General features: G+C 45.3%; 2 protein-coding genes across 2 annotated transcripts in view; one reads left to right on the forward strand and one right to left on the reverse strand.

Moving 5' to 3' along the window:
- Positions 1–12916, reverse strand: part of LOC137437222 (uncharacterized) — a 175290-nt gene that overhangs the window by 37158 nt on the left and 125216 nt on the right. The window lies entirely within an intron of this gene.
- LOC144888384 (uncharacterized) lies at positions 7135–10776 on the forward strand. The gene is made up of 2 exons (XM_078766221.1): positions 7135–7651; positions 7682–10776. The coding sequence occupies exon 2, from the start codon at positions 8131–8133 to the stop codon at positions 10432–10434; it is 2304 nt and encodes a 767-aa protein (XP_078622347.1). The 5' UTR covers positions 7135–7651; positions 7682–8130; the 3' UTR covers positions 10435–10776.

A 12916-nucleotide genomic window follows, 5' to 3' on the forward strand; every position in this document is an offset into this window, starting at 1 on the left:
TTACAGTTTTAATTTAATTTACAATTTAATTGTTTGCAAGTTTAACTTTTGATTAAATGTAATGATTGTTCCGGATTTTCTCAACACTTGCGTTATAATCCAGCATTGCTTGCAGGATTATTTTGAGCTGTTAATATGCGGTTGATTTTTGAATTTGGTCAGGAACGTCTCCGTTCACGAGAGCGGTGTGATACGGTTTCATTGGCTGTCCAGCATTGCCCACCCCACTTTGCATATACCCCGCCCACTGTGCATGTAAGGGGATGTTGAGATGATTTTATCACTCTTGAGGAAGATTAACGGAGGCGTGTGGCTTCACATGTTGTTAATCGAAACGTTGAGTCATTGTTTGTTCAATTAAAGGTTGGAGATCTTACCATGGAGTCATTTGGATATACTCCCAACCGCAAATCTTTGCTTATATATATATATATATATATATATATATATATAAGGTATATGTATATATATATATACATATATATATATATACAGTCACGTGAAAAAGTAAATACACCCCATGTAAAGTTTTGACTTTTTCAACATATTTCAACATGCAGCTATTTGATCTTCATTTCAACAATATTGATAGATAAAGGTGATATAATAAAACAAATATCATGAAACATTTACATTTTGTAGTCCATTGTATAATTTAAATAAACATAAATGCAAATTTCGCATGTGGAAAAAGTAAGTACACCCCTACATTTAGCACTACTTCAAATACCTAAAATTAGAATCAGGTGCACCAGCTCAGGTGCAAATGATTAGAACATCGTTAGAGAGGATCTAGGAGGAACCTGTCTTATTTAAACCTCAGACATTTAGTTTGGTTTGCTCTTTGTTGTTGAAGTGTGCGGCGTCACCATGCCTAGATCAAAAGAGCTCTCTGAGGCCTTCAGAAAGAAGGTTATAGATGCCTACGAGTCTGGGAAGGGATTTAAAAAGATCTCCAAACAATTTGAAATCAATCATTCGACTGTCCGGAAGATCATCTACAAGTGGAGAAGATTCCAAACAACTGCCAACTTGTTCAGGCCAGGCCGCCCCAGCAAGTTCAGTACGAGAGCAGACAGCAAGATGCTGAAAGAAGTCTCTAAGAACCCCAGAATGTCATCACGGGACCTACAGGTAGCTCTTGCCACTGTTGATGTCAAAGTGCATGAGTCTAACATTAGAAAGAGGCTGCAGAAATTTGATCTACATGGGAGGTGTGCCAGGAGGAAACATTTGCTGTCCAGAAAGAACATCAGGGCAAGACTAAAGTTTGCCAATGAACACCTCGGCAAAGACCAGCACTTCTGGAACAATGTGCTCTGGACAGATGAGTCAAAGGTAGGGCTATTTGGCCACAGTACAATAAGACATGTTTGGCGAAAACCAAAGACAGCATTTGACCACAAGAACCTGATACCAACTGTAAAGCATGGTGGTGGAAATATTACGGTATGGGGCAGCTTTGCTGCATCAGGGCCTGGGCAGCTCACCATCATAGAATCCACTATGAATTCTTCATTGTACCAGAGGGTACTTGAGGATAATGTGAGGCCATCTGTCGGAAAGTTGAAGCTCAACCAAAGGTGGACCTTGCAACATGACAATGACCCGAAACATACCAGTAAATCCACCAAGGAATGGCTGAAAATAAAGAAATGGAGGGTTCTGGAATGGCCAAGTCAAAGCCCGGTTCTGAATCCCATCGAGATGTTGTGGGGGGATTTGAAACGAGCTGTGCATGCAAGAAACCCCTCAAATATCGCACAGCTGAAAGAATTCTGCATGGAGGAGTGGGCAAAAATTTCTCCCAGTCGATTATCAGAGACTGATAGACAGTTATAAAAAACGCCAACTTGAGGTTGTTTCTGCCAAAGGGGGCAATACCACAGATTAGAGCCAAGGGTGTACTTACTTTTGCCACACGTGAAATTTGCATTTATGTTTATTTAAATTATACAATGGACTACAAAATGTAAATGTTTCATGATATTTGTTACATTATATCACCTTTATCTATCAATATTGTTGAAATGAAGATCAAATAGCTGTATGTTGAAAAAGTCAAAACTTTACATGGGGTGTACTTACTTTTTCACGTGACTGTATATATACTGAAACGCAAAAGAAACTTACCACCTTTGAAACCTTTAAATATCAACAATAACACTGCGTGTAGTAAATGTGTGAACTTATTTGTGGAAATAGTGTCCTCACTGTCAGACAAAACGGTCACGGATGGTCACTTGAACCTTCAATGGTCACTTCATAGCACAGCTGTTGAACAGCCGTTTTGACTGTCAGTGATTAGCCAAGGGGTACGGGATGATTTTAATGAGCTGCACGTGATGTCTTGATATTGGCTTTAAAAGGGCCAGTGCAAAATGGGCATTTCAATCAACATGCCACGATTGTCAAGGGATCAACGGCAGCATGCCCTGGGCATGCTGCAAGGCGGACTGAGCTACCGTGAGGTGGCACGTCGCCTTGGTTGTTCACACCAGACGATTGACTGATTTGTTACTGCATAAGCTCTGTTATAAATGTCGTTTGACTGATGTGTTACTGCATAAGCTCTGTTATAAATGCTGTTTAAAAATGTTATTTCATAAGTTAATAAAAGGTTTTCGCTTTGCCATAGTTTAAAATGAGAAAATACTCGCTTCATCTGTGCAGAACAGATGGCTTCGTTGTATACGTGCGCCCTTTAAAGGCTAGATAGCCTAGTCGTAAACTCTCTCCTTGATCCGCAGACGGCGCCTCGAGCCGCGGGCAGGAAAGCGGATTATATGCGTGTGGAATGTGAAACTTACGTAGGATGCGTGAATTGTAGACATAGAGACTGTTAAAACATTAACTAAATACTTCGTATAATCAAAGTGACGCTTGAGTTACGATAAATAGGCTCTGGATTTAAATTTAAATGAGAAAGTGAGCTGGAAGATACATTCAACACCTGGAACTCATCAGAACGCCCTCATACATTTTATGGCCTTATCAGAACCAGGAATGCAATCCCCCTTCAGTGAGTTATATTTTCTGTCACCTCGGAGCCTTGAAACCACATCTGGTCCGGATCCTAACGGTGCGTGCTTCACTCCTCCAAGACGAAAGGACGGATGACGGTGGGGGGCTTGGCCCACTGGGGATGACGGTGGGAGGAACCTTTGCCAGTTCCTTTGTCCTCTCGGAGATTCTCTGATAAAGCGTGTCCCTATATAACTGAACTGTGAATCGATGTGCTTTTAGGAAGGTTGACATGGCATGATGGTCATTCGTGCTGTAGACGTCTCCGTTTTCCTCCAGATCTGTGTAATTGGTATTTAATAAAGTTCGTCATTCTCAATCTGTTGGTGGACTTCTGTTACGATCAAGGCGTCCTCCCCACATTTTATGGTGCCGTGACTCGGATTGCAGCAGCAGCGAGGACAAGAGGAGCGGACCCTGAACGACAGGAGGGAGGCTGCCTGAGGCCGGCGCCGGCACGCTGATTTGTTTTAAGGTGAGCATTGTCTTGTATTAAAGGGCTACTTTTCCAAATTCGAACCTCCCTCCCTCGAGCGGGCTCAGTCCGCTTCCTTGTCATCTGCCACTGCCTGCTCTCCGAATGAAAATTGTAAGTAAAGGCTATTTCCAGCCTCAGAATGACGAGCCTTTGTTAAATTCACCAGGATAACGTTAAGAGGGTAACGGATAACAGTAAGGATAACGTTAGTTAGCAAGGAGGAGGGGGAAATGTGAGGTCGGACAGCCATAAAGCTGCGCCGGTGGCCAAGAACTTTCCAGGAAGGATCAGCCAAGAGACAAGATGGGGTATGCCATTGCATGCCAGGGAAAGAAGGGCTGTGGCTAACTTAGAGGGCCAAAGGAACATGGCCAGGAATAGGGAAACGCGCAGGTACCAGGTAGGCTTGACAAGAAGGTAGTGACAACTACGAGGTCAAGCCAGGAAGCTCGAGACTAAGCTCTAGACAAGAGGGCAGGAAAGTTGCTGAAGCTGTAGGGACAGAGGAAGCAAGCAACAGAAATCCAGATAGAAACAAACCAGGACCAGGTGAACAAGAGAAAATAAATAGGCTCACAGCAAGGGGCCAGGTAACCACAGGTAGGAAGGACAGAAGTGGTTTTTGAAATATTGAAAATTTAAGCATTACAGCTGTAGTTATTGAAGCTACAAGGACAGAGGACAATTAAGTAAGCAGTTAAGCAAGTAAATCAGCGGTTGATGCCGCTGGTCCAGGATCCAGACCAAGACCCCGCGGTAGGGGAGGTAGTTACCATACCAAACCCCTACCCCCCAAGACCTGGGCTCTGTCCCGGGGCTCTAGGCAACACCCCAACACCCCCGCCCTGCCTTCCCTTTCCACCTCAACCCACCCCGTCCAACCCGTCCCAAAAATCCTTTTTCCTTGAATGAGAGACGTAATATGAATGAACAAAGATTGTACATGGGAGTGGCTGGAGAAAGGCATGATTTGAGTCGATCTGGTGTTCGCGCGACGTCTGGGACACTCACTGGTATACGAATGAGGAATGAATGTATATTGGGATATTAATTGACGTGTGTATCTGGCCAATGTATTTGTCTGTATGACATACGCAAAGCAGAGGGTTTCGGTGTGAAGCTTTGTAAGTGGTCTGCTTGACGTGCGGAAAATCCAGGCCGGGAATGTCGATTTTAGCGTCTATCCGAGGGACCAGGTGAGGTCCTTAACTGAGTCCGGATTTTCATTTGTTTGGGAGTGTTTGGGAGCGATTTGATATAAATCGGGTCAGGAGAGCACTCGGAGGAACGTTGATATGAAGCGGTTTCTTGGAGATGGTTACAAGATGGGCTGCCTTTGCCTTTCGAGCGGCAGTCGGGCAGCAATTTGGAATTTGTTGAATTAAATTCAGAATTTGAATCGAATCGTATGTTTGACTTGAATTGAAGAGTTCATTCAATGACAGATTGAAGAATTCAGTCAATTCAACTGAATTCAGAAGTTGAATTTAGAATACGGAGTTTGCTCAGAGTGCAGGTGATAACCTGCCTACTCAAAAAGGATGTGCCCCGCACGGTGGGAGGTCCGTGAATGGTTGACAAAAGGTTTCTTGAATTGCCTGCAGGAATTATGCGATTAACGATTATATTGTGTATTGGTGACATGTGGATTGTATGAGTATATCCCTGAGGCCGATGTGACCTTGGGAGTCAATGGGTCGTGTAATGAGAAAGATTACAGTTTTGCTGGTGTGAAATTATGTCATGGTGTGAAATGCGGTCAGAGGTGCGAAATACACACCTTTGATCTGAAGGGAGAGCGGAGGTTGTGGTTTCATTGCTGTGTCTGTCTGTGGAGTTATATTTCTGAGGCATGGATTTCAAGGAGGAGGTGTGTGCCCCGTGAGGACTGTGGGTCGCAGATTGGGCACTCTGGGTGGGCACTGGGGGCTGCAGTTGTGTGGGCGCGCAGGAGAGTGCAGGGGGAGTGGGCGCGAGGAGGTGTGTTGATGAAGTGTGCGAACGAGGAGGGATGTGCGAAAGGTGTGCACCAGGTAGTAAGGGTGCTGCATGGTAGAGCACGCCTCCCACGGAAGTTCCTGGGCGGATTGTTGACGGTTGTTTGATTCATAGGGTGTTAGCATTTTGCAATGTGGAGCCTCAATAATGGTCGTTCGTCTCTCCGGATGTGGAGTTCTTGCAGGGACGGGATGTCGCCGGACTTGTATTATTTGTGGGATGAAAGCGCTGGTTACCCCAATTCGACGTTTGTACCACCTTTCTTCATTTGAAGTTTGACCTTTTGAAGTTTATTTGACCTTTGTTCGAGATATGCAAGGGAAAAAGGTCAGAGGTAATTCACTAACCTTGGAAGAACGACAGGCTGAGCCAATCTACTGGGTGTTGCTTTAACGGCAGGATATAGAACTTAAATCTGGAAAGAAAGGACATATACTGTTGGTTAAAACTGAAATCATGTACGTAATTAGTGAACAGAGAATATCGAGTTCTGTTTTTTGTTGTTGTGGTTGTCGTTGACGTCTCAATAGGTGATTCAGGGGACTCAAGAAATAAACAGATTTCCGGTGCCGACCGGAAGCGTCAGGTACAGTATGCTTTGAATTTAATTTAACCGGGCCGAGTACAGTGACGTGTTTGATCGAGCTCTGGGGATAGTCATGTTAAATGCAGGACATTTGGGAGGATGCAAAGAGATGCAAGTAACATGGATTAAGTTGTGGTATCAAGAGGTGGGTGCCCAGGCGTATTGTGGTTATTATAACTTGCTGATTATGGGGGGCGCACCAAGTACAGATCGGGTTGCATGGTGGAGCATGCATGCATGGAGCGTGGAGCTTGGAGCATGCATGGAGCATGGAGCAGGGTGGAACACCCCGTGTGGTTGGAGGTTGCAATTGCGTGAAATGCAGTGAACATGTCCGACTTTTGGCTTTGCGAGGCTCCAGATAGGAGTTGGCATTTCGATACTGTGGATTATATTGTGCCTGTCTGGAGAGGTGATGTCCTGTGCTGAGGCTGGTGACACGCCTCTGTTATTTGTCTGTCTGTCTGTCTGATTGTAAGTCTGTGGTACGATGGAGGGCTAATTGAGTGCTCAGGTGTCTTGTATTAAACATCGGAATGCACCTTTGGGAGGACCACCAACTGTTCCATGGAGGTAAATATGGCAGTGTAAGCTCGCTGAGGAAGAGTTACCTGTAGTAGGGGACATAACAGATTGGTGGATTATAATGACGGGTGAGCGCAATAGTATAAGAGGCGACTGGGAAGCGCAAGTCTCAGAAGGGAGTAGTCAGCTTAAATGATGCAGTGTGTGGGAAGGAGGTGATGAAAGCGTGGATGAGGGTTTCTGCAGCCGTGGAGGAGAGGGATGGACGGAGACGGGCGATGTTTTTAAGGTGAAAGAAGGCTGTCTTTATGATCTGTTTAGTGTATTTGTCAAAGGAGAGGGTTTGGTCAATGAGGATGCCAAGATTCCGGATGTGAGGGAAGGTGGATACTGGGAAACCATCAATGTTGAGGGCAGAGTTATGGGTGGTTGAGGTCGTTGTTGGTTGTTGTTGATCTGAAGCCAGGATTTTATTTCAGTGATGCAGTTTGTCAGGATAGGGTGGGTTGTGGTGATTGAGCCGTTGTAGATGTCATCAATTTTGCTTTGGATGAATGAAAGGAAGGAGATGCAGTTGTCTACTGTGAATGACAGGTGGTGTGTGTTATCGTTGTTGTCTTGGAAGTTCAGTTGTTGACATAGTCCGGAGTGCTCTAATTTGCACAGGGAATGACAATTGGAATGACAATTGAAAAGAAAAATTGAGTAAGTTACAAGTTTTGTTTTGTTGATCTGGGGACAAGCTAGTTTGATGGGTACCCTGGGGTCTTCGGCGTGTCTATGTGTTTGTCTGTCTGTTACACCGGACTCTTGAATGGGTTTTCATGAGACGAATTTCAGACATAACAACAGTGAGAATCTATTTTGAGCGAATCACAGTGGGTGAGAAAAACATTGTGTGTGACCAGACACCAGAACTGACCAGAATTGGAATTGAAATTGACCAGACAGTAAGACATATTTCCAATAAATAGACCAGGTTATTTCTATTATTTGTTTATTCGCGAAAATAAATAAATAATAGGGGGAGGTTCATGGAGGTTAATGGTGGTTTGTTTGTGTTAATGGAGGTTAATGGTGGTTTGTTTGTGTTAATGGAGGTTAATGGTGGTTTGTTTGTGGTAATTCTAGTTGAAACTCTAGCTGAAATAATTTTCATTTATTTTTTATTTATTATTGATGTAGGAAACAGGCAAATGGGATGCTGAGAGAAGGATTAGAGAAAATTGGATTGAATTTAAAATCGAATATTGGATAAAATTGGATCCACTTGGAAAAAGTGGATTAGGAAATTGGTGACCAGGTGTTCCCAGGGCGCTTGTGGACCAGGTGTTCCACCAGAGGAAAAAGACCAGGTGTTCGTGGAGCACTTCACCTGCAAGAACGCCCTGGAAAAGGTGGACGGGACCATTCCAGGTATTGCCGACTACACCAACCGCTGTCTTTTGCGAGGGCAAGACCTCGTGGATCCACACCACACATTGTAAGTTGGCCCTACCCACACCCACCGTCACACAGGATGGGGCAGGAGCTGCACAGACATATAGGACTAATTACACTTGCACTGCTAGGATTATACCACCCCGCCAGCACAGCACCCACCACCCCACTCCTCACGTGGGCGGACATGGTGGCATATGTTGAAGAATTATATGAAAACATAACCTCTAAGTCTCACGTCCATTATCAAAGCGTTACTTGGGGACAGAAGATAAACGTACCATGTTGTCTAATACCACCAAAGGACCCCCCGTGGATATATATAATGTGGAGGGCGGAAAGGACAAATCCAAACGGAACGAAGTCAACACAAGTTGCCCTCTCTCGTCGGAGGCAAGTAAAACGGGGAGGAAAGGTTGGACCAACAGTAAGTTCCGCCAGAGCAGGATTCGAATGGGGAAAAGGTCCGAACACTTTAACCACGGACGCTTTACTAGAAAGAAATACCACCCTGATATTGACATGTGAAGTTACGACCATACAATTATTGACTCCCCGACCACCATGCATCGAATACATACTCACGCCGCACCCCCAGGACAAGGCCCCAAAGAAGGGTGAAAACACATATTGGAAAGTGGCAAGAGAGGTGGCGACAATTCAAAATAGGACACACTGCTGGTCGTGCATGCACTTTCCCCAAGCAGGCACCACAGGAATACACATGATAGTGCTACCTCTGTCCCTCAATGACCTTTGCTCACAACCTATCGATTCCCCATGTCTAGTCACCACGCTGGAAAGAGAAGGGGTTGGCAACGGCAAGAGTTGCAATCGACAATTTAATTATCGCCCGTCAATGATTGCCCATGTGGCCGAGAGGCCTGCCCCCGTCTGGGTCAAACCACAGAAAGGGATGGTCTGCCTCCAGGGTTCCGGCCACTTGCTTATGGGAGAATCAGAATGCGCCTACACTCTCCCCGGGAAGCTGGGACAAGGGAGCTCGGGGATTACATTACGAATAGTACTGCAAGATAAACACAACCACAACATAACGGCTATAACATTCTCTAGGGGGGTTAGTAGGATTAATGGGGTGATAAAGGGACTCCAGTGCTTATCCACCCACCTGGTCCCACCCCATGGGACAATGTTTATATGCGGCGACAAGGCTTACCCCTATTTACCAAATAATTGGGGGGGCACATGTTATCTTGGTTCAGTTCTTCCTGACGTTGAGATACTGGATGAGCTAGACCCAAAGTCCTTGGACAGGCGACATAAGAGGTCAGTCATGAACGAAGATGGAACCACTAAACTACATGGGAGCCTATGGGAAAAGGTGTTAGGTTTCTTCTTCCCAGGTGCGGGCACAGCCATGAACAGCTTCCGGATAGATAAATTGGCTTTGGCCCTAGAAAAGGTGGCAAACGACACCGCTACGGCTCATGACATACTATTGGACACGGTAGTTCACATGCGTACAATGGTGATGCAGAATCGGGTGGCTTTGGACATGCTCCTGGCAGAGAAAGGAGGGGTATGCGGAATAATAGAGGGAAAATGTTGCACTTACATACCTGATCCAGCCGAAGGAGTGTCAGCCGCAATAGTGAGACTAAGGGAAACTAGCCACGCCCTGACGATCGATCGGATCGCGCGCGAGAACTCTTATAAATCTAGCTGGCTCACTGACTGGTTCCGGGGATGGACGGGCACTATAGTGAAGTGGTTATTGACCGCACTGGCCGTGATAATCGGGGTAGTAATTTGGGGGGCACTAATGAAATCTCTAGTCCTCCTCTGTATGAGAAAGTACTTTACAGGATGGAAAATGAAGAAGCCGCCGACAACGACTATGGTTCTGACCACAGAGGCCGTCGACCTGAATGGGTCCTTCAACAAGGCAGATGTGACCGGCGCTTCAGAAAATTGTATTGATTTTTGTGATGACTGTGATACTTGTGTTGAAAATCCCTTGTGGGAACTGGCTGCTGCCTGTATTGATGTTTGTGATGACTGTGATACTTGTGTTGTAAACCCCTTGCGTGTACTGGCTAACGCCTCTTATGTATTACAAGCTCACAGCTGTACACCCCCTTCCGACCCAACTATGGATCTGATTGCGACGCTGGGTCTGGCAGTCGAGGGACCCGACGTGGATATCCTAGACCCGCAAGCCGACCAGGCGTCCATGGGAGACTTTGACATAAAGGAAGTCCCTCTCTTTGCTTCAAATGTTTCGGATCTCTTTGCTTCAAGTGATTCGGATTTTAACGCTCTGTACCCTGACCAGGAACATGAGACACAAGATACTGACAACATTATGTATTCCCCAGAACAGCAGCACGTGAGAGATCTCATGGGCATGATCGTTGATTAACTTCGAAGATCTGCAAGGACCGCGTCTGCAAAGGGTGGGGGGAGCAAGTTCCGCAGGGGAGGTAGCAGGCCCCCTGGCGGGGCAGAACCTCATCTGGACCAGACGCCTTCGTTGTGGATCCGAAACGTTAATGGACTTTCATGTTCTGAGCCCTCAGGTTCCAAGCACGCACCACACGACACGTTCCCCAAATGCACGGGCGAGGCGCTATGGGCGCACGGTATGCCCTTGGGAGATACCCGCATTACACGATTGTCTTTCAATAAAGCCCGATGCGGCATGTTGTCTCTTGAGATACTTTGTCTCGACGAGACAAGAGGAAGGGATGTCATGTAGCTGATTTGTTACTGCATAAGCTCTGTTATAAATGTCGTTTGACTGATGTGTTACTGCATAAGCTCTGTTATAAATGCTGTTTAAAAATGTTATTTCATAAGTTAATAAAAGGTTTTCGCTTTGCCATAGTTTAAAATGAGAAAATACTCGCTTCATCTGTGCAGAACAGATGGCTTCATTGTATACGTGCACCCTTTAAAGGCTAGATAGCCTAGTCGTAAACTCTCTCCTTGATCCGTAGACGGCGCCTCGAGCCGCGGGCAGGAAAGCGGATTATATGCGTGTGGAATGTGAAACTTACGTAGGATGCGTGAATTGTAGACATAGAGACTGTTAAAACATTAACTAAATACTTCGTATAATCAAAGTGACGCTTGAGTTACGATAAATAGGCTCTGGATTTAAGTTTAAATGAGAAAGTGAGCCGGAAGGTACATTCAACACCTGGAACTCATCAGAACGCCCTCATACATTTTATGGCCTTATCAGAACCAGGAATGCAATCCCCCTTCAGTGAGTTATATTTTCTGTCACCTCGGAGCCTTGAAACCACATCTGGTCCGGATCCTAACGGTGCGTGCTTCACTCCTCCAAGACGAAAGGACGGATGACGGTGGGGGGCTTGGCCCACTGGGGATGACGGTGGGAGGAACCTTTGCCAGTTCCTTTGTCCTCTCGGAGATTCTCTGATAAAGCGTGTCCCTATATAACTGAACTGTGAATCGATGTGCTTTTAGGAAGGTTGACATGGCATGATGGTCATTCGTGCTGTAGACGTCTCCGTTTTCCTCCAGATCTGTGTAATTGGTATTTAATAAAGTTCGTCATTCTCAATCTGTTGGTGGACTTCTGTTACGATCAAGGAGTCCTCCCGACATATATATATATATATATATATATATATATATATATATATATATATATATATATATATATATATATATATATATATATATATATATATATATATATATATACATATATATATACAGTGGAACCTTGACTTACGAGTTTAATCCGTTCCGTGACCGAGCTCGTAACTCAAATTGCTCGTATCTCAAATCAAATTTCCCCATTGAAATGCATTGAAATGCTATTAATCCGTTCCAGCCCGCCAAAAACCACACCAATTTTTTTTTAAATATACAGTATATATAAAAATATCTCGCGCTTTATATTTCACCTGTATGCAGCATACAAGTTGGCAGGATGGCCTGGACTGGAGGTACGCACACTTGACTCTAAAGTCTAAACTGTCCAGCCTGGGTTTGAATCCCGACCCAGCTATAACCTGTCATGGGTGAATCACAGGCAGGGTGATTCATCAATGTGTGTACCGCTAAACTGGGCGCCCCGTTTGCGTCCCATTAGTTGTTGGATGTTAAGGATCTCACCGTGTTTTCCACAAAGAGAAGGCGAGCTATCGCCGGCACTCTGAACAAGTTGACGGCAGAGATACTGTACTTGCACGGCATGATAACCACGTGTCGCACGATCTCTTGTCATGGTCCACAAGATTATCACAGAGAGGTGCAGCTTCCAGCGTTTCGAGATCTGATCCAGGCCTATCCAACGAGACCGGTCCCAGCGTTATAGGCCCGGTGGTTGTCTCAGACGGACCCGACAACGGCAGTGTTCGTTTTAACTCGATTCGATTCGAGCGCCGACGTGCCGGCGAACAAAACCGGTCATATCTTTTGAACGCGTGGCTCGATTTTTACAAAATAAACTTTTTCTTGAAGGTCTGAACCGTGCGCTCAAAACGATACCGAGTTTGACCCTGAGAGAGCCGTTTTGCGCCGGCAAAGGCGCCTTGTGTGACGTGAGGACCACGTCGTGCTGCATAGATTATCATAAATAATTATCATATCATTATCGGCGGCGTTATATATCATTAGCGCTATACGACAGAGATACTGTACGTGCACGTCAAGATAACCACGTGACCGGAGCCCACCTGGCGGCATAAACTCAAAATAACCGAAATGCGAAAACTAAAATGCAGCGCTATACTACGACAGAGATACTGTACGTGCACGGCAAGATAACCACGTGACCGGGTGGCGAAAGCTCGTAACTCGGATCTCGGCTCGCATCTCAAAGCAATAAACTGCCAGAGTATATATATATATATATATATATATAT

The sequence above is a fragment of the Myxine glutinosa genome, chromosome 12, assembly GCF_964187855.1.
Source record: "Myxine glutinosa chromosome 12, kmMyxGlut1.1, whole genome shotgun sequence".
NCBI lineage: Eukaryota > Metazoa > Chordata > Myxini > Myxiniformes > Myxinidae > Myxine > Myxine glutinosa.